This window comes from Chanodichthys erythropterus, chromosome 11 (genome assembly GCF_024489055.1).
Source record: "Chanodichthys erythropterus isolate Z2021 chromosome 11, ASM2448905v1, whole genome shotgun sequence".
Lineage (NCBI taxonomy): Eukaryota > Metazoa > Chordata > Actinopteri > Cypriniformes > Xenocyprididae > Chanodichthys > Chanodichthys erythropterus.
Genome location: NC_090231.1, coordinates 2,548,731 through 2,572,144, shown reverse-complemented (window position 1 = coordinate 2,572,144; position 23,414 = coordinate 2,548,731). Strand labels below are relative to the sequence as shown.

General features: G+C 36.5%; 2 protein-coding genes across 2 annotated transcripts; both read left to right on the top strand.

Annotated features, from left to right (window-relative positions):
- Positions 1-423: 423 nt before the first annotated feature.
- Positions 424-3,428, top strand: LOC137030197 (mucin-2-like). The gene is made up of 4 exons (XM_067400381.1): positions 424-2,412; positions 2,563-2,757; positions 2,887-2,985; positions 3,261-3,428. Exons 1-4 carry the CDS (start codon positions 424-426, stop codon positions 3,426-3,428), a joined length of 2,451 nt encoding a protein of 816 aa, XP_067256482.1.
- A 1,580-nt stretch (positions 3,429-5,008) lies between these two features.
- Positions 5,009-23,133, top strand: LOC137030196 (uncharacterized). Its single transcript, XM_067400380.1, has 13 exons — positions 5,009-5,233; positions 5,376-5,474; positions 5,753-5,891; positions 5,979-6,167; positions 12,132-12,218; positions 12,561-12,599; positions 15,105-15,366; positions 17,916-18,061; positions 18,263-18,542; positions 18,998-19,137; positions 19,483-19,574; positions 22,916-23,012; positions 23,108-23,133. Exons 1-13 carry the CDS (start codon positions 5,009-5,011, stop codon positions 23,131-23,133), a joined length of 1,821 nt encoding a protein of 606 aa, XP_067256481.1.
- Positions 23,134-23,414: the final 281 nt, after the last annotated feature.

Sequence of the window (23,414 nt, the reverse complement as noted above, 5' to 3'; positions counted from 1 at the left end):
TTGGAACTTCATGAGGGTGAAAGATTTTTGGGTGAACTTACTCTTTAATCAGTACTCATATGTTAGTGTTAAGGTTAAATTGTTAATGTTAAAATGCCATACAGCTTTCAACGATATTACTAAGTAAATTAGGTTATACTATGTTAATGAATTCAGAATTATGGCTCACTTTCTTAATGTGTTTGCAATCAAAGGAATGTTTAAAGATAAGTCTTTCAGATAATTCATTAATAGCTATTAGATATTTAATTTTCAATTTTTTTTTTTTTTTTTTTTTTTTTGATTATACAAACTGAATTACTTTTCATTTTTAATCACAGGTTACAAAAATCGAGCTGCAAGATTAACAGACTTATAAGTACATAAAGATCACTGATGGGGAGTAATTGGATCTGCGTGGCTATCCTGGGGATGGCATGCATGATGCTTGGAGTCAATGGAACAGACAGTAACAACTCCACGGCAAGCAACAGCTCAATGAACATGAATTTGACCGAAACAAGCCCTCTCAACATCACCACTAACTTGACCATGACCCCCCCTCCAAACATAACCATGAACCTGACCCAAACAAGCCCTCTCAACATCACCACTAACTTGACCATGACCCCCCCTCCAAACATAACCATGAACCTGACCCAAACAAGCCCTCCCAACATCACCACTAACCTGACCATGACCCCCCCTCCAAACATAACCATGAACCTGACCGAAACAAGCCCTCCCAACATCACCACCAACCTGACCATCACCCAACCTCCAAACATAACCATAACCCTAACCGACACAAGCCCTCCCAACATCACCACCAACCTGACCATCACCCAACCTCCAAACATAACCATGAACCTGACCGACACAATCCCTCCCAACATCACCACCAACCTAACCATGACCCAACCTCCAAACCTGACCATGAACCTGACCCAAACAAGCCCTCCCAACATCACCACCAACCTGACCATGACCCCCCCTCCAAACATAACCATGAACCTGACCCAAACAAGCCCTCCCAACATCACCACTAACCTGACCATGACCCCCCCTCCAAACATAACCATGAACCTGACCGACACAAGCCCTCCCAACATCACCATCAACCTGACCATCACCCAACCTCCAAACATAACCATGAATCTGACCCAAACAAGCCCACCCAACATCACCACCAACCTGACCATGACCCCTCCTCCAAACATAACCATGAACCTGACCCAAACAAGCCCACCCAACATCTCCACTAACCTGACCATGACCCCCCCTCCAAACATAACCATGAACCTGACCCAAACAAGCCCTCCCAACATCACCACTAACTTGACCATGACCCCTCCTCTAAACATAACCATGAACCTGACCCACACAAGCCCACCCAACATCACCACTAACCTGACCATAACCCCTCCTCTAAACATAACCATGAACCTGACCCAAACAAGCCCACCCAACATCACCACTAACCTGACCATGACCCCCCCTCCAAACATAACCATGAACCTGACCCAAACAAGCCCACCCAACATCACCACTAACCTGACCATGACCCCCACTCCAAACATAACCATGAACCTGACCCAAACAAGCCCACCCAACATCACCACTAACCTGACCATGACCCCCCCTCTAAACATAACCATGAACCTGACCCAAACAAGCCCTCCCAACATCACCACTAACCTGACCATGACCCCCCCTCTAAACATAACCATGAACCTGACCCAAACAAGCCCACCCAACATCACCACTAACCTGACCATGACCCCCCCTCTAAACATAACCATGAACCTGACCCAAACAAGCCCTCCCAACATCACCACTAACCTGACCATGACCCCCCCTCCAAACATAACCATGAACCTGACCCAAACAAGCCCTCCCAACATCACCACTAACTTAACCATGACTCCCCCTCCAAACATAACCATGAACCTGACCCAAACAAGCCCACCCAACATCACCACTAACCTGACCATGACCCCCCCTCCAAACATTACCATGAACCTGACCCAAACAAGCCCTCCCAACATCACCACTAACTTGACCATGACCCCTTCTCTAAACATAACCATGAACCTGACCCAAACAAGCCCTCCCAACATCACCACTAACCTGACCATGACCCCTCCTCCAAACATAACCATGAACCTGACCCACACAAGCCCACCCAACATCACCACTAACCTGACCATGATCCCTCCTCTAAACATAACCATGAACCTGACCCAAACAAGCCCACCCAACATCACCACCAACCTGACCATGACCTTTCCTCCAAACATAACCATGAACCTGACCCAAACAAGCCCTCCAAACATCACCACCAACCTAACCCAAACTCGTCCTCCCAACGTGCCAAACAATATAACAATACCAGGCTCCAATATCATAACCAACATCATTACTCAATCACCAGTAAGTCAAATTCCTTTTCTTGTTTAGAAAATTGTAACATTCTTGATTGTTGAAGTGAAAGATTTTTTTAAATTATAAAAAAAGTACTTTTGCAAATTCTTGTATACCCTGCATTTATGTTTTTGTTTCAATTGGTCTTGTTTATTGCAGGAAATTACTGGCCGGGATAACTGCAGAAGGGATAGGGCTTGTTTCTCCGCTCCACCTACTTGTAATCCAGGTGCACAAGGTTCCTGCTATTTCCTGTCTACTAAAGGAGCAACCGAAAATGCAGATAATTTTATCTTTGAGCTCAGTGGCGAGTCAGATGGTTACATTGCAGCTGGCCTATCTCGAGACGGCAGTGTAAGAGATCTGGGACTTTTTAGTCATAAATTTCTTTTAATGAAACAAACTAATATTGAAGCACTTTAATCTCAAAACTTGAAGTATCAGAAAATGGTTCTCTGTCTAATTTATTTTTCACATCATTAGGGTCAAGGTGCCATTGTCTATTCTTGTACCAATATTAATGGTGTACTCAAGTTCATCCGTGCCACACTGAACAATCAAAGACTGACTCAGGATAACACAGTAAGGCACTTTTTTCAGAGACTTCTCTATATGGCAATATTAGCAATGGAGATTCTTAACAACAGACAATTTATTAGTATATAAAAACAAGGAAGAGATCAACAAAAAACCTAGTTCTTCTCCTTTACACAGGTCTCAAAAGTTATGTTTCAGATCATTTTTGTGACAGAAATCTCAAAGTCTTTTCCACTGCACTGTATATGCCACCTCAGGTATAGCTTCTGTGTCACCTTCACAGTGTAATATTAAGTAACATTATTTCTGGTGTGCTGCAGTTCATCCCTGGAAGCTTCCGTGGCTCTGTGAATGGAAAAACGATTCAATGCATTTTCAATGCTGCAGGTCTTGGCAGCAGCACTGCTCGTGCTGCAACCACAGAAACTTTCGTCTTTGTTTTAACAGGCAGTGTCTCAAATGGTGAGTGCAACCCGTTGATCAAGTAAATGACATAAAATTTGTTTTGTAATAAAAGTAAATCATCCTCTTCCCTCTACTCCTTTTCCAGGCTCTCTGGATTCTCCAGTCACTAGACTGGCCACAGATAGGTCAGTGGACTTAAGCAACCCTAACAGCACAGACGTTTCAGTCATAACGCCCAGTACAAATGCCACTGCAACTAATGCCACTGCAGCACCAAACGCCACTGCATCTACTGTCACTGCAGCACCAAACGCCACTGCATCTAACGCCACTGCAGCACCAAACGCCACTGCATCTACTGTCACTGCAGCACCAAACGCCACTGCATCTAACGCCACTGCAGCATCAAACGTCACTGCATCTACTGTCACTGCAGCACCAAACGTCACTGCATCTAACGCCACTGCAGCACCAAACGTCACTGCATCTACTGTCACTGCAGCACCAAACGTCACTGCATCTAACGCCACTGCAGCACCAAACGCCACTGTATCTAACGCCACTGCAGCACCAAACGTCACTGCATCTACTGTCACTGCAGCACCAAACGCCACTGCATCTAACGCCACTGCAGCACCAAACGCCACTGTATCTACTGTCACTGCAGCACCAAACGCCACTGTATCTACTGTCACTGCAGCACCAAACGCCACTGCATCTAACGCCACTGCAGCACCAAACGCCACTGTATCTACTGTCACTGCAGCACCAAACGCCACTGTATCTAACGCCACTGCAGCACCAAACGTCACTGCATCTACTGTCACTGCAGCACCAAACGCCACTGCATCTAACGCCACTGCAGCATCAAACGTCACTGCATCTACTGTCACTGCAGCACCAAACGCCACTGCATCTAACGCCACTGCAGCACCAAACGTCATTGCATCTACTGTGACTGCAGCACCAAACGCCACTGTATCTAACGCCACTGCAGCACCAAACGTCACTGCATCTACTGTCACTGCAGCACCAAACGCCACTGCATCTAACGCCACTGCAGCATCAAACGTCACTGCATCTACTGTCACTGCAGCACCAAACGTCACTGCATCTAACGCCACTGCAGTACCAAATGTCACTGCATCTACTGTCACTGCAGCACCAAATGTCACTGCATCTAACACCACTGCAGTACCAAACGTCACTGCATCTACTGTCACTGCAGCACCAAACGTCACTGCATCTACTGTCACTGCAGCACCAAACGCCACTGTATCTAACGCCACTGCAGCACCAAACGTCACTGCATCTACTGTCACTGCAGCACCAAACGCCACTGCATCTAACACAACTGCAGCATCAAACGCAACTGCAACATCAAACACCACTTCATCTAACGTTACAGCAAACACTGGCACTACAGTTGTAAGTGTGAACAGACTGGATAGCCAGTTATATTTTTCTTGGTTATGTTGTTTTTTTGAAGTTAAGGTGAAGTGTTAGCAAAGTCAGTGTTGATGTGTTGACTACAGTATAGTGTGATGGTACATTGCTATATTATTTAGTTTTTAAGTTCAACTCTTGAGTTTACTTTACATTGTATGCATTTTTAAAACATTCTCAACTGATTTTTTTTTTTATAACTTTAGCACTGCATTTCATGGCTTATGTGAACATAACTTTTCATGATAAGGTCACCAGGGACAGCTGTAAGAAGGACAAGGCATGTTTCTCCACTCCAGCCAGCTGTGATCCATCTACTTCCAATAGCTGCTTTTTTGCCTCCACAAGAGGGGTAAACGGAAGCCCAGACAATCTCACTTTTGAGCTCAGTGGGGAGTCGAATGGTTACATTGCAGTTGGCCTCTCTCAAGACAACAAGGAGGTCTGTAAAAGATCTAATTTATTTTTCATATGTATCCACATAAACTTAAATATTAAATTTCCTTTTGCAAAATGTGATTTCAAAGCACCAAGAGATTTGGGTTCTTTACTTTACTTGACTTATTTACCTTTGCTTCTCATAGGGTGATGGTGACACCATCTATTCGTGTGCCAACAACAATGGTGTACCTAAGTTCATCCGTGCCACACTGAACAACAACATTCTGACTCCGGATAACTCTGTAAGACTCCCTTTCACAGAGCTTTTTTCTCTGAAATGCTCTGCCAAGCTTTGCACAGAAGATTCTTGGTTGTAAATGATATGCCAATGACCAACAACAGCGAAGGCTTTAAAAAACAGCATTCTGAGACAATTATACAGTAGAACAGAAATGGGGCAAATGTATGTTAGACAGCAGTGAGTGGAAAAGGAAAAACCAAGAGTGGAGCCTTGAGGTGGAGGGGGAGTCCACTCATTTTAACCCCTTAATTTTTGCAAATTTTCTTTTTTCTCTTGCAGTTTGGACCTGGATCCTTCCGTGGCTCTGTGAACAACGCAAAGATTCAATGCATTTTCATAGCTGCAGGTCTCAACAGCAGCACCCGTGCGGCAAACACAGGCGCCTTTCTCTTCTTCTTCACTGGCAACTTTACCAATGGTGAGAGCGACACAATTATCGAAATACTGCAAGCGATTTCAATTAGTTACAAAAGTTAAAATGTTTTCTTTGTTTCCATTTCCTCAGGCAATATGGGGTCTCCAGTCACACGAATGGCAACAAATTCATCAGTTGATCTAACCAACATTAACAGCTCAGATGTTGCAATACTAACACCCACTACAAATACAGGATCTAATACAACCACTTCTACAACTACTACAGCAAAACCTGCAACAGGAGGGAGCAACACGCTGCAGCACATGGCTTCTCAGGGTAAGAACTTGATACTGCCACATTAAGGCAATAGAGAGTTAGGGACTTTTCCAAAATCCCTGAAAACTGCAGTTGTTAAGCCCCTCCTGAAAAAGAGCAATCTGGATAACACCATATTGAGCAACTACAGGCCAATCTCAAATCTTCCTTTCATAGGCAAGATCATTGAAAAAGTTGTTTTTAATCAGCTGAACAAGTTCTTAAGCTTGAATGGATACTTTGATAACTTTCAATCTGGTTTCCGACCGCATCACAGCACAGAGACAGCACTCATAAAGATAATAAATTATATTCGCCTTAACACAGATTCAGGTAAATTATCAGTGCTGGTTCTACTTGACCTCAGTGCTGCGTTTGACACTGTCGATCACAACATTCTTCTTGACAGGCTGGAAAACTGGGTTGGGCTTTCTGGGATGGTCCTAAAATGGTTCAGGTCATACTTAGAAGGGAGAGGTTATTATGTGAGTATCGGTGACCATAAGTCTGAGTGGACATCCATGATATTCGGAGTCCCTCAAGGTTCAATACTCGCACCCCTCCTGTTCAACCTATATATGCTGCCACTGAGCCAAATAATGAGAAAGAACCAAATTGCATATCACAGCTATGCAGATGACACCCAGATTTACCTAGCCCTATCACCTAATGACTACAGCCCCATTGACTCCCTGTGCCAATGCATTGATGAAATTAAAAATTGGATGCGTCTAAACATCCTTTAGTTAAACAAAGACAAAACTGAAGTCATTGCGTTTGGAAACAAAGATAAAGTTTTCAAAGTGAACATGTACCTTCACTCTAGGGGCCAAACAACTAAAAATCAAGTCAGGAATCTTGGTGTGATTTTGGAGTCAGACCTGAGTTTCAGTAGCCATGTAAAGACAATAACTAAATCAGCGCATTATCATCTCAAAAATATTGCAAGAATTAGATGCTTTGTCTCCATTCAAGATTTAGAGAAACTTGTCCATGCTTTCATCACCAGCCGGGTGGATTATTGTAATGGGCTCCTCACTGGTCTTCCCAAAAAGACCATAAGACAGCTGCAGCTCGTACAGAACGCTGCTCCCAGGATTCTGAGCAGAACCAGAAAACATGAGCACATCACACCAGTTCTCAGGTCCTTGCACTGGCTTCCAGTTGCATTTAGAATTGATTTTAAAGTACTGTTACTTGTTTATAAATCACTCAATGGTCTAGGACCTCAATACATTGCAGATATGCTCATAGAATATAAACCTAACAGATCACTCAGATCATCAGGATCAAGTCAATTAGAAATACCCAGGGTTCACTAAAAGCAAGGAGAGTCTGCTTTTAGCTGTTACGCCAGCCACAGCTGGAACCAGCTTCCAGAAGAGATCAGGTGTGCTCCAACAGTAGCCACATTCAAATCCAGACTCAAAACACATCTTTTTATCTATGCATTTGCTGATTGAGCACTGTGCTATGTCCGAACTGTTTGCACTTTATTTTATACGCATTATCTTTTTATTCTTTTAATTCCTTTTCCTGTTTTTATTTCATTTTTAATGTATTTTATATCTTTTATGTATCATCTTGTTATTCTGACTTTTAATGCATTATTGCTGTCTGGTTGAAAGAGCTGGGAGAATTAGGAAGAAAGTGATTAGGTTAAAATTTGGTAAATTTGACAAACCATGGGGAAATTTAAGCTGTAGTGCATGGTTAAGATATCTCTGGATTACAGTCAGGACACTTTCCAAAGGGGGAAATTTCCAAAGGGGAAATTTGAACTGCGTTCCATAGGTAAGATATCTCCGGAAGGGGGATTAGGGCCGTGTGGTGCAGTTTGAGGTGTCTTGGCAAAAGGGGAGATTGAAACTATGTTTATCAGTTTGAAGTGCCTTAACAGGTAGCAGTCCTGTTGGATGAGGACGATCCATTCTGATCCGCTCTGATGAATAGATCCGTTTAGATCCAACTTTGATGGACGACAACAACAACAACAAACTCCCTGAGACTTCCTAGCTCTTCCATCCAGATAGCAAAATTCTCTGTTTTTACTGTTATTTCTATTCCTTATGTTCTATTTTTATTATTCTTTTTATGTAAAGCACTTTGAATTACCATTGTGTATGAAATGTGCTATACAAATAAAATTGCCTTGCCTTGCCTTACGAATGTGAATACACAAACTGTGAACAAAGCAGTACTCGCTTACCATTTTATATGAACAATGCTAATCAGTTTGTCTTCACTTACATTAATTAGGCTACGTACGGCCATGTCTTTAAGAAAATATTTGTGTATTGGAATACTCTGGAAATATGAAGATGTAGGTATGCCTTCTTTGTGTGCCTACTTGTCTTCGGTGTTTGATCGCTTTGTCAATTTAGTTCTGGTTCGTGTCCTGGTTTACAAAGCTGAACAGCAAATCAGAGTGAGCTCTTTTCCCAACGTTGATTCAACATGCTCAATTAGCCGGACTAAAGCCGACTTACGCAGCACACTACTAAACCGACTGCCCGATAGCTATTTAGTTGCTAAATGCATGTTAATTTAGATCAATCTGATCTTATTTGAATTTCCAGGAACATTTCTGACATCTAGCCAAAATAAATAATTTGATAATGTACATTATTCACAGTGACCTCAGGTTGAGTCTCAGATTTTTATTTGTGTTGTGCTTTTCATGGTCAGTTAACTGAGCCAAGTCCTTTATAAAATAATTTCTTTTTTCTTGTCTTTTCAGCTGCTGTGGTAATTCTCTCAGGGATCATTGCAGTCCTCCTGTTGTAAGGATGCTGCCCGGACGTGTCTTTTGCTTTCTGAAACTGGTTGATGAGCACTGAAGGCTTGATGAACCCAACACTAAAGTATAAGTTATTCAGCACATTTATAATTGTGTAATACTATGACTCTGGAAACAATGAAGCAATAAGCTGAAAATATGGGGAAGAGGGACCTATGTCATTTATTTAATCTGTGTGAGAGAGAAAGATTGTGTGTACGAGTGTGTGTTTTTGTGAGAGTTACTGTATGTATTCTGCAAATGTACTGATACATAAAAATCAGGCTCCTGCACAGAATGTGTATGATCAGTCTGTTAATGTAATGGCGCAAGTCACCAAGTGGCTGAAATGTCTAGAAATAACTAAGAAAATTATTTTTAAATGTCTTTCATTTATTTTGTAATGAAAGTACACTGCTGCCTCAAAACGTTGATTGCCTGTAAGTTTTAAATGAAGTTACTTGTATTTTTTTTTTTTTTTTTTGAAGAAAAGAATTATGCATAATAAAAATTATTTAAATGTTCAGGTAAACAATGAGATTGCTGTATCGGTCATTCTTAACCGGTGGGTCAATGAAAGAACAATGCTAAATGCAAACAGTTAGGATCATTGTTTCCACTCTAAATTCATTGTTTCTGCCTAAAATTAATTCGCTAACAGTGATTGTAAATTATATTATTACATTGGTAGCTAACTGTGTGATTATAAATGTACATTTCTGAAATTACTTAATTTGGACAGTCAACTCTGACAACTAAATTATAATGTTGACATGCATTCTCTGTAGAGCTGCTTTGAAACAATATGTATTGTGAAAATCGCTATACAAATAAATGTGAATTGAATAGTAAACTAAATAAAAGAAATGGTGAAACACGTCCCATATTGTTGGTAAAGGCTGTGCTTTCAATCAACCCCTACGGTATTTTGCTGATAAGTTTTGACACTTTGTGCAATTCATTAATGATTTTACTTTACAGGAATATTCCAATCACTTTAAAGATGATGAAGCATTAGATTAACACTATTTCAAAATGTTCCCCATTAGGGAAATTATGCTGAAACCACAGTCTGATTTCTTGCCAATCCTCTGTTTTTATAATGAAGGTTTTGTAAACTTTTGTAAACACATTGCTACTGATGTCTAATTTGAGTTTGAAATGTGAGGTTATTCCTTTAATGTCAACAGACATAAAGAAAAAAAATAGATTTATATATTTGTAAAGTATACTGAAAGCTTTACAAAATTTTAAATTTTGCTTTTGTAAAACACTTTCTGATTTTTTTTTTCCCAAAAAACACTAAAATCATATAAAAAAATCATAAATAACTTTAATGTGTTCAGAACAGCATTTAAAATTAAAATCTGATGGCGTGTGGAATATTCAACCTATGTTTAATGTCTTCAATGTTTCACACTAAATATATTAATACTGAAAGACTGTAATAAGGTCATTTTCAGTGTATTGATTTAACATCTCAAGGACAAAATAAATAAAAAGGTTGGGAACAAAAAGAATCTTCAATTATGAAAAAACACAAATGAGGAAGAACAATTGAGCTTGATTTTTGGCTCTTAGATCCATCAGCATCTCACAACATCTCATTCATCAACAAAGTAATTTTCTTAGCTTCTTTCCAAGGCAAGATGACATACACATTATTTACATATAGGAAAAAGAGTTAGCTATTCAAATGATTCACACAACCAAATCAATGGGGGCAAAAAAAAAAAAATATATAAGATCACACAATATTAAAATAGCAGAATCATGGCAGGTTAATGTAGATGCATCTAGGAATCAATTCAATTATGAATTTAAACTCATAATGATGACCTAATTGCTGGCGTCGTTACACACCAAACCCCAAGACACCAACACAGAGAGTAATTCAGGAACATTTACATGTACATTTACATTCATCATCTTCTGAACATGCTTTCTAAGCAAATGACTTCAAGAAAACTCGTCATGGATGTAGTGAAAATTTGCTTCAAATATGCGACCATCCGACAAATTTGTACATGTGCGTCTAACCAGTTTTAACTTTCAAGCAGAAGCTGTTAAATCTCAAATTTGCCAGCCTGAAATGACACATTTCAAATATGCATGATAAAAGAAGAGTTTAAATAAAATTACTTTGGCAATGGTCAATGTTACACATTAAACGCATTAACACGAATCCATAACATGTTCATAAAAAATCATAGGAAATAAGAAAAACAAGTAACGTTTAATGAGGTTTAATGAATCAATATATGAACAGCTTCCCCTCGTGACAGACGAAATGTGGGACGGCTTTCGCCATGCGTTAGAAATGCCTTGTCTTTTGATCTCGTGGTGTCTATGAAATGGGAAAGAAAAAACAACACTCAAGATGGAAACAAAATGCAGCAGTGATAGATATTGCCTTAGAGAATATGAACTACTTCTGTGATGAACAGCTTGACAGCCTCAGTCTTCATTCACTTCAAAAATTCACCCTTGGTGTTTCACTGAAAAGAAAATTATATAGGTTAAGAATGACACAAAAGTGAAGAAATAATGAGTTCAAGTTGACATATTCAAAATTGAATACAAAAGCGAATACAAACCTTAATATAGATTAGGAAGACTCCCCATCAGTTTCCTCTCAGGAGATCCAGTTTGGTGAATTTGTAGGTGAGTTTTAGTTACTCATTGATTTATTTATTTATTTATTTTGCAATTATAAACTTTATAATAACTTTATAATTGACATTAATTGCTTTAGTATGTACTCATTGCTATTTATACCTGGTACTAGAAGGTGTCTCTTATGATGTCAACTGACATTCATATCTTGACTTGGTTTGGATAAAAGTATTTTGACTATTTTGACATCCTAAATCACTAAAGACATTCATCTTGTCGGCTTATTTCTACAGCAGTGGTCTCAAACTCAATTCTTGGAGGGCCACAGCTCTGGACAGTTTAGCTCCAACTCACACCTGCTTGGAAATTTCTATTAAAGAAAAGAAGAGCTTGATTAACTGATCAGGTGTGTTTGATTAGGGTTGGAGCAAAACTTTGTTTATGTGAAAAATGTTCCCGCTCCAGTCAGCGAGAAAGAGAGAAATATGGGAATGGAGGAGGAGAAATATGATCATGTGACACGACTGACAGAAGTCACACTGGCATGTAAAGCTGAACTAGTGCGTCATTCTCTCATCTCTCTCTCCCAGGAGCAGCGCTCATTCAAACAAACAAGAGCAGAAAGAATCAAGAAGTGAACATGAGGGTTTTCTTCAGGAGTCTAGCGCTTTTACTGGGTAGGTCAAATGTACAAACATCTTTAGTTTTTCTAACATCTTGGGTGTTATGACTGTAGATCACTAACAGAAGACTCAAAGACAATCAAACGTGTTTTTAGTTGTTGTGAGAACCACAAAAAAATTACTTTCTTTATCAATATTGTTGTCTTGCGTTCTAACAGGTCAAATTTACAGCAGAATTTGAGTTTGTCTCATATTTGATGATGTTTGCTTAATTGATTCTGATATTTTCCTGTTTATTACTGTGAAGCTGCTTTGAAACAATCAGTATTGTATGTAAAGTGCTATATTACTTAAATGTAACCCCCTACTGACCATCACTCTGTTTCTCATTCCAAGGGTTTTTCTCAGCTCAAATGAAGGCAGATGAAAAAGAAGGTGAGATTTAATTAATTAAACACCAATTTTTGTTTGTGCTGAAACATATTTTAGGGCTCTACAATTTCAGACACATAATGAAAACTCATGAACTTAAACAGCCCATGCAAAGGAAATTGAAGTATTTGATTGAAATTGTCTGCTTTTTGATTCCTTTCATTCAAGTCAACAGAGAAATCACAAGAAGGTTTGCAACTGGGCATCATGATGTGAAATTAAGGCATATTGTGTAAAAGAGATTGTGATTTAACCCTGAAGATGTTGCTTTTTAATCACACAGGAGAGTTTATGCATTACATTGAAGATCCACTCACTGTAACAACATGTCAATGACTCACTATCATCAGCTGTGAACATATTTCAAGCTTTAAACCTGTTTGAAATCTGTGCGCTGTTTCAGATGAGTGAAAGAACAGCAAGAAGCAATAGTCAATAAACCTGAAAATGAGAAAAAGAGCATGAGGAGAGTAAAAATTAAAAATGTCTAGAGTAATGTTCCAAATCTCTCTAAGCACATCAGAAATACAGTAAAAACAGTATTATTGTAAAATATTATTACCATTTAAAACTGTTTTTTTATGTGAATATATAGTAAAGTGTAATTTATTCCTGTGATCAAAGCTGAATTTTCAGCATCATTACTCCAGTCTTCAGTGTCACATGATCCTCCAGAAATCATTCTAATATGCTGCTCCTAATATCTAATTAGGAAGTTCCAGAGAATCAGTTCCATTTTGGAACCGGTTCCAAATTTCCAAGATTCGATAAGAAACACACATTTTGATTCTGCTTACCATTCCTGTGTCTGCATTTTAATGTGATTTAGACCGTGCAACACTCTAAAAACTAATTCAGGGGACCTTTAGTCATTACTTAAATATACAGCTATGGAAAAAATTAAGAGACCACTCCAAGTTCAGAAATCAATGTTAAGTGGTCTCTTAATTTTTTCCATAGCTGTATATATTGTTGTGAAATAAAAAAATAAGTTCTGAAATGCTGTTAGACTTTTTACTTGTAATTTTTATTTTATTGAGCTTGGATGACACACAAATTATGTCTATTGATTCGATCTACCATGACTTGTCATAGTTTAACATTTTCAGTTAATCAAAAATGTATTTAATTTTAAGTTCTGTTAATGTAAAATACAATCTGATGACGTGTAAACGTGTTTCATTGTTTTGAGTTGTATGAACACTTCTTTTAATTTAGACGAACTTAAGTGAAACTGGGCTGGGGTTTATATTTCCCATCATGCTTTGCCCATGGCACTTTAAAGGGAGAGTAAATGCTAAAATTAAGTGTTATATAATGTTTTTTGCACAAGATTAATGGTAAGGGAGATTTAGCAGTAATTAGTGTTTTGTTATGCTAATTTAGAAGCGTTAATGTTATTGTGGGTTTTTGGAGAGTTACCATCATGGTGACAAGTGGTGCTTGGTAAGATCATGTTACTTAGAAATGCATTTTATTGTGTCCAAAAAGCGTCTTCACCTTACTTAAAACATTATGTTGGGTCAACTTAAATAGTTGCATTCATGTTGACAATTTTTAAGTCCATGTTACTTAGAAATGTGTTTTTATTGTGGCAAAACAACGTCTTCACCTACTTAAAACATTATGTTGGATCAACTCAAAATATTGCTTTGAATTAATGTAATTCTCCCAATTGGCTTAAGTTGAAAATTCTAGTGGAAAACGTTAACACATTTTTTTTGTTGTTGTTGAACCAGTGATTTATTTTTTAGAGTGAAGCGCAAAATACTTGCGCGCTGTTTTCCATGCTGCACACGCATAAAAAGTGATTTTAATGTGATTTTGAACCTATACTGTTACACATGCGCGCAGCACAAACAACAGCGAGCGAGCCTTTTAGCGCTTGAATAGATGCAGCTCTTAAAGTGACAGCAGCCTAACATTCCTACTGCCATCTCTATAATAACACTAATTAAACAACAAATGACAAAGAACATTCACTCGTTCTTGAACGAATAGCTTTTGTAACTATAATGAACATTTTGATATGATAACGTTATAATTTTTTTATTAAATATAAAAACAAGTTTGTTTTCAGGCCCCAAAATGCAATTGTCATATAAATGAACGGCCAAAGCACATCAAAAGTTTTCAATTTAAAAATGGTTTCATGCAAACGTTTTCCAGTGTATTTATAGTCCTCTGTTTGTATCATTGGTTGAGGTCCTGTTCTGATTTGTCAAGATAGCTTGAGAGTTATTTTATTTTGTTTTGTCATTTAAACACCTACCTTGTATAGTTGTGGTCTATTTTTCCCGTTTGATGGCATCTTGTCAAAACAGTGCTTGCTAAATGATTACATGTAAATGTTAAACCCTCTAAACCAAGTCAGGTGATTTTGTATAGCACTTCTCACAATATGAATTGTTTAAATGCAGCTTTACAGAAATTCACAACATTGTTTTGAACATATAAATCCAATTAACATATAAACATGAATGAGGTTTTTCCCTGAACATAATCCAGTGAACGCAGCAGGATGGGGCTCAGCCAGCCAGTCGTCGACTCATAGTGACCCGTGGTCAGCCCCAAACGCTCTGGATCTGAGACCCTCCACCTGCACACATACATTGATTCAAAGCACCCCGTGGTGGAAGCTGGATCTGCTGAAGGTGTACAGCGTGAACAGAGTGGCCGTCACTAACAGACCAGACTGCTGCGGCGAGAGGATAAACGGGGCAGAGATTCGGATCGGAAACGTCTCTTCAGATATTTTCAGCAACCCCGTGTGAGTTTGTGAGTTTTTCTGATATATTCTTATTTACAGAGATTCTGTCCAGTTGGCCAGTATTTTATTTTATTTTATTTATTTATTTTGTTTAAGTAGACTATAGAACCAGCTGACTGGTTGCCAACACTGTTCACTTTTGCTAACTCCGACAAGTTTTATAGAGCAAACTGTGTTTTTTTTTTTTTTTTTTTAAATAACATTTCTTACTAATTTTGTAGGATTTTTTTTTTTAAATATTATTATCATAACTCCAGAATTTATTGAGATACAATAGGCCCAGAAATACTTCTTGCCCTGGAGAATGTTATACTAAAAAATGCTTATGAAATGAAATAATGCGAAACAGAACTTCATTATGGAAAAGAAATATTGGTAACACTTTATAATAATGTTCAGTTATAAGTAATTTATGAATTATTAGTTAGTAATTATTATTAGTATATGCTTAACAAATCATTTACAAAACATGAATATACATTTATAAGTGATATACTAATATTTTATGCATGTTTTATTAATTCAGTTATAAGTCATTTATAAATTATTTGTTAATTAGGAACAAATCATTTACAAAACATAACTATATCTTCATAAATGACTAATAGGTGATATGTTAACATTTTATGAATGTTTTATTAATTAAGTTATGAGACATTTATAAGTTTAGTTAATGATGAACGAATCATTTACAAAACATGACAATATATGTTCATAAATGATTAATAAGTGTTTTGCTAAGAATTTATAAATGTGTTGTAAGTTATCTTAATCATTAATCTTAATTAGTTGATGCATCATTTATCACTTTATAATAATTGCACACTATGAAGCATTAGTTAAGCAGTAGTAAATAGTCAATTCATCATTTATAAAGCATTAATAGACATTAATTAGTAAGCAGCTTATAAATACAGCTATAAATGCTTTATTCTCGATTTATAAGCATATCTATAATGTGTTTAATAATTGTATTTTCATACTTTACTAACAATCAATTTATCATTATTTACAAACCAGTTATTGAGGAGTTGTCAGTGGTTCATAAGATCATTTAGGAAGTGATTAATAAAATAGTTAAATGTTAATAAATGCTTTATTAACACATATTCCTGCTGCAATTCATGATTAATTCAGGTAAATATAAAACATTTAGAAGTTGTCAGTTAACTATCTTTGTGAGCTCATCTAAAGTGAGGACTATTTATGCCTTGTAAAGCTTTAATAAATGAGATTTAAAGGTTCAGTGATCTTCTGCAATGCTGTTTTAAAGTTAGTACTGAGGTAGTTTTGACACTAGGAATATGTTAATAAAGCATTTATTAACACACTAAGTAACTAATTCTATATGTCTAAATAATAAGATGCATAAATGTACATTTAAATATTTTATTAATCATTTACTTACACTTCCTAAATGATCTTATGAACCACTGACAACTCCTAAATAACTGGTTTGTGAATAATGAAATACATAATTTAGAAATGATAAATTAATCATTAATAAAGTATGAAATTACAATTATTAAACTTATTATATATATGCTTATAAACCAAGAACAAAGCATTTATAGCTGTATTTAGAAATGGCTTACTAATATATATTAATGTTTTATTAATGATGAATTGACTAGTATTTACTAGTGCTTAACTAATGCTTGATAGTGTGAGTTACTATCAAGTGTTACTGAAATATTTGTAGAAATACTATAGCCTGTTAGGACTTTACTTCAACATTTCCATAACCATGTCTATTCAGTTCAGTGAAAGATCCATCAAATGATTCAAACTGTCCTCTCGTCTTTTTGAAAGAATTAATTTCAAAGGATCATAAGAGTCATTTGTTCATGAATCGGACAGTTCAAGTGAGTCAAATGTTGATTTTGTTCAATGAAGACTGATTCAATCCGGAATGCTTCTTTTTGAACAATTCATGTAGGTTACATGACTCATACGAGTCATTTGTTCGTGAAACGGACTACACGAACACTGTGTATTTTTAATTTACTAAAAGGAACCGGATCATAATCGAAATTCGTCATTACTCACCCATAAGACCTTCATTCATCTTCAGAACACAAAACCCCACATAGAAAGCAACTTAATTACCGACATTCAAGAGAGCTATTAAACAAATCATTAAAATAGTCAACGTGACTACAGTGGTTCAACTTTAATGTTACTAAGTGATAAATATTTTTTTGTGAGCAAAAAACAATTAAAAAAACATCAAAAGGTATTCTCTTCGAATCCACTGTAGTTATGTTGACTATTTTAACAATGCCTTTAACATCTTTCTGGACCTTGAATGATGGAAATTATATTGCTTTCTATGGGGATTTAAAATAAAAAAATCCTTGGATTTCAACAAAAATATCTTAATTTGTGTTCTGAAGATGAACAAAGGTTTTACTGGTGTGGAACGACATGAGGGTGAATAATTAATGACCCTTTAAACGGAAAAGGCAATAATAGTGTACCGTATAAAAAGTAATTTAGAGAGAAAAAATGCAGGTTAAAAATTAACTCACTCTGTTGTCTCTCTGTAGATGTGCTGTAATTTCTAGCATTCCAACTGGAGCTTCCGACAGCTACTTGTGTAATAGGATGGTGGGAAGATATGTAATTGTGGTTATTCCTGGAAATGATAAGGTTCTTACACTCTGTGAGGTGGAGGTCTATGGGGTTTATCCAGGTAATTCATAACAACCATGGTCTAAACACTTTCCAGGGGAATTTGACTTTTTGAAGCCATTCTCATTCCATTAAAGTGTTTTTAATGTAGTTACAGAGTGTATTTCTACTCTAGAACCAAACAGATCGGGTAGAAATGCAATTTTAAAATAATGTAAACACTTTAAAGGAAAAAATATTTATTGACATTGTCATTTTACAGGTAATTTGGCAGCAGGAAGAAGCGTCACACAGTCATCAACCTTTAACAGCTGGATTGCTGAACAGGCCATTGATTTCATTCCAGGTTTCACAAAACCGGAGTCGGCGTGCTCATCAACCGTTAGTCAGGCTAACCCGTGGTGGAGGCTGGATCTGCGTCACATTTACAGAGTTAGTAAAGTGGTCATCACTAACAGACTAGACTGCTGTTGGGAACGAATAGATGGAGCAGAGATTCGCATCGGAAACTCTTTGGAGAACAACGGCAACAACAATCCCATGTGAGACCCTCTTTCATTGGCGTAATATCCATAGAAATCCCTGATTCCTCAAGCCTGAAAACACGAGTGCGGAAAGAATAAAGTCTAAGGGGCCGTTTACATGACACCGTTTTCAGCTAAGAGTGGGAAAACCCTTTATACATTTTAGCCGATCGTTTACACGACAACAACGACAAACTTTTGGAAACGGGACTCAAAGTCGTCTCTGTGTCGATACCATCTCTGTGTAAACTACAAAAACGTGAATTTGTGAAAACGATGGCGTCACGCTCATGTGTGTTCAGTCTATAGGCGCATAGTGTTTCTTTACAAAGTGACATCGCCATCTACTGGCCTGGCAGGATAATACAGAGTGAACGGGGATTGTTTTGACAATATTTGAGTTTTTCTGCATACAGACGAGAAGTCATTGTCGTGTAAACGTACCCTCAATGATGTTTTCTGTGTCTCTGTAGATGCGATGTGATTTCTAGTATTCCAGCTGGTGTTTCGTCCACCTACGTTTGTAACAATATGGAGGGTCGATATGTGAATCTGATCATTCCTGGAGATTCAAGGATTCTCACTCTGTGTGAGGTGGAGGTCTATGGAGAAGGTCTGATCAAACAAACTGTGTTGAAATCACATGTCATATTCACATCAACAAAACATTCATCCTCACTGCACATGAATGTGTATTTAACAAATGGGTCATATTTTGTTTTACTTTGTGTATTTTTGTTGATGATTTATGAGGATTTGTCAATGTTGCGTCTGTTTAATCTTAAATGACAGAAATATTTGCACCAGAACGGCCACACATGGCCTTTGATGCCAAAAACAAAAGATGTAATGATGCATTTTGGGATCCTAAACATGCTTGATGATGTGCTTATCTTTGTTTTCCTCTGCTGTCTGCGACCCATCAGGACCACTGATCTACATCACGTGTGTGTTTCAGGTCCTTGTTTGAAGCAGACGTTTGTTAAGATGAAACTGAAGGCCAGCTTGAGTCTGTCTGAAGCTGAAGCGAGAGTCCGGCTCCTGTCGCAGGTGAGAGAGAGAGAAAAACCTACAGAAATCTGATGTCCAATTCTTGAACGAATCGTTCTTTTGAGCCAGTTCTTAGGAATAACCAGTCGAACCGGTTCACTAATCAAACTGAATCGAACAATGACGCAAGACACACAGCCAAAGTAGAATATCCGATATTAATTAATTAATATATATTAAAAAACCTGTAAATCCTTTCTGTCGAGAGATGCAAATTTTATTATATAGTTTTTGTTTGTGCATGCAGATTATTTCAATTTTATGAAGTCATGTACTGTAATGTTTTATGCTGAGGATTACAGAGGACTTGCAGTGAGTTTACATCACAGTAGTTAATAAAACCTTTACAAAACCTTTGAATTTTGAAGGTGATTGAGAATTAAGTTAGTCTTTTACTTTGAATGTTTTGTAAATATGCTTATAAACGGACAAATAAATAAGGGAAAAAGAGACCTCATTAGTGAATAGTTTAGCCATTGTTGATGTGAAGTTGGGGAAATTTTGCATACAATAAAAAAAAAATGTCACTTTAACCCTCTACCGCATTGTGTTGCCATATGGCAACATACACTTTATGTTAATTTCCTTGCCACCGTCTCTTTAACAGAACATTCTCGTTTTTTTTGTTGGTAAGAGAATACCTTAGTTTAGCCAATGATGTGCTTTGGTTAAGTCACATGACATGCATTTTTTTTTCTGTGGCGCGATTTTCTGACAGTGATATAATGTTGATTAGTCATGGACTGCCATGACATTTGTATTATGGATTAAATCAACATCGGAGATCTGCCACCACAGCCAGTATACTGGCCCAGACCTACCACTGTCCTACCATGGTGTCTCAAAAAGGCAGGTGTAAGTGGCTGTAAGTGTATTGTTAGGGTGAAGTGCACTAAATGTGATGTGTACATGTGTCTCACCTCTGAAAAAAAAAAAAATGCTTTTTGAAGTTTCATACAGAAAAAAGGTGAAGTTTCAAGGATTATTTGGGGAATTATGTTCATAACCTTCCTCTCATAAGATTGCGTAATGTTGAATTTTCATGAACTACAATATTTTTGGTTTTATGTAAATGTTTTATGATACATGATGAACAGTATTAGATTTGTTTTTAACTGTCTACATTTGCAATTTAAATAATATTCACGAAAAACGTAATGAAATTCAAAGAATATAAAGTATTATTCAGCAAAATAATAAATTCCATAAATAAAAGCACAAGATGTTGGAAAACAAGTATAAGGTGTTGTTTATTTACTGCTAAAGCTTATAATAGCACCAATTTATTCAATACAAACAACATTTCTGAGGAAAAATATTAATTATATACACTTACACTTATTTCAAGTTATTTCCACTATTGCGCGTTGTTGCCATATGGCAACATCTCATAAAGTACCTTAAAATAATATTTTTTTCCATTTTTTTTTTACAGCACTTCAAGTTAAGCCATTCTAAGAAAAGAAAAAGAGTCAAATATTTTATATAAATTTATCATAATGCGTGCGGTAGAGGGTTAAAGGTAAAAACCAAGAGACATTGGCATGTAAAAGAGTCTGTCATTATTAAACAAAATGGGGGGAAAAAAGTGCAAAAAATTGTTCTGGGTTTAGGAAAAGTTTGCATTTAGAAAAAAACAAGCTGTCCAACTTTAACTTTATTTCATACCAAAAATGCAACTCGTGAATATTTAGGCTAAAATTATGAGCTAAAAATGATACTTTATGATGACTTGTTGTAGGCAGTCGGAGTAAGACAGAAGCATCAGAATCAGAGTTGAAAGTTGAAAATCTGCTTTTTGACTGGGATATGACTCTGTATGAGTTTGCCGAGGATTACAGAGGATTCTGACAAATTATTTGATGATACTAAGATACGCATTTGTCAGTGAGGACTTGAACGAGCCTGATGCGCATAAGTTTCTTTAATAAACAAAACATACTGGAAATATGCTTATGACCAGTTTTTATTAAATAGGCCTATTCTTTCTTTTGGTAACACTTTATAATAACTGCACACTATGAAGCATTAGTTAAGCATTAGTTAATAGTTATTTCATCACTTATAAAGCATTAATAGACATTTGTAAGTAGTTTATAAATACAGCTATAATTGCTTTATTCTTGATTTATAAGCATATCTATAATGTGTTTAATAATTGTATTTTCATACTTTATTAATAATCAATGTATCATTTCTAAATTAAGTATTACATTATTTACAAACCTGTTATTTGGGAGTTGTCAGTGGTTCATTTAGGAAGTGTAAGTAAATGATTAATAAACTATTTAAACATTCATTTATACATCTTATTATTTAGACACATAGTAATAGTTACTTATTGTGTTTTATTAACACACATTCCTACTGCAATTCATGATTAATTCAGGTAATTATAAAACATTTAGAAGTGGTCAGTTAACTATTTTTGTGAGCTCATCTAAAGTGAGGACTATTTATGCCTTGTAAAGCTTTTATAAATGAGATTTAAAGGTTCAGTGATCTTCTGCACTGCTGTTCTCTAATGTTTTAAAGTTAGTTAGTTTTGACACTAGGAATATGTTAATAAAGCATTTATTAACACACTAAGTAACTATTACTATATGTCTAAATAATAAGATGCATAAATGTACATTTAAATATTGTATTAATCATTTACTTACACTTCCTAAATGATCTTATGAACCGCTGACACCTCCTAAATAACTGGTTTGTGAATAATGAAATACATAATTTAGAAATGATAAATTAATCATTAATAAAGTATGAAAATACAATTATTAAACTCATTATAGATATGCTTATAAATCAAGAATAAAGCATTTATAGCTGTATTTATAAATGGCTTACTAATGTCTATTAATGTTTTATAAATGATGAATTGACTATTTACTAATGCTTAACTGATGCTTCATAGCGTGAGTTATTCTAAAGTGTTACCTTTCTTTTTTTATTATTATTAATAAAACATGGGAAAATCTGAATTTCACTATAGTTTGTACATGCACATCCGTGTTTGTGAATCAACATCTGTAATGTGTGCTGTAGGTGTGAAACTTCAAGGAAACTTATTCCACATCTAGGCTACTCAATATCGGTCAGTCTTAGATGAAGGATCTGCGAATGAATTTATTTGAATGTTTCATTGATATAACATGACACCGAGTTGTTAGAAAGAAATGCGTAATGACATCATTGCATGAACCAATGAATCGTTTTTTTGAACTGGTTCATTGAAACAAACTGTCCAAAAGAACTGGTTCACAGAAATGAATCGGATTTCCATTAATACAGAAATCTGAATGCATTCATAACGGTTTTAAGAGATGTGCTCGTTTCAGCTGGAATCTACTCTGGCAGGAAGAGGGATCTCTAACGTGACGCTGCGCTGGTCTCAACTGCCCAAACAGGAAGTGATGCGGAAGCAAGCTGCACCTGGTGAGTAATGAATGTTGATTCATTAAAATGAATGCTTATATTACAAATGAAATGGAAACAATGTCTTTATGATATAATTAACTTTTCGTTTACAGCTCAATGTGTTCACACAAAGAGGTGATGGCGGGAAAACTTTTGGTTCGGTTCTTCAGTCATATTACTTCTCGGTTCCTCAATGTTGACCACAGTAAATGATGTGAAAATTAAAGCTATGGTTTCCTGAAAATGCTCAAACTGAAGCTAATTTTTGTATTGTATAAAGTGCAATTATTAAACTTGATTTGACAATTTTGATTTGACAAGATTTTTTATTTATTTTAGTTCTATATCTATCTCAGCCTATTATGAATTGTAGGATTGTGAAGAAAAAAATCAATACAATTTCTTAGCTATTAATTCACA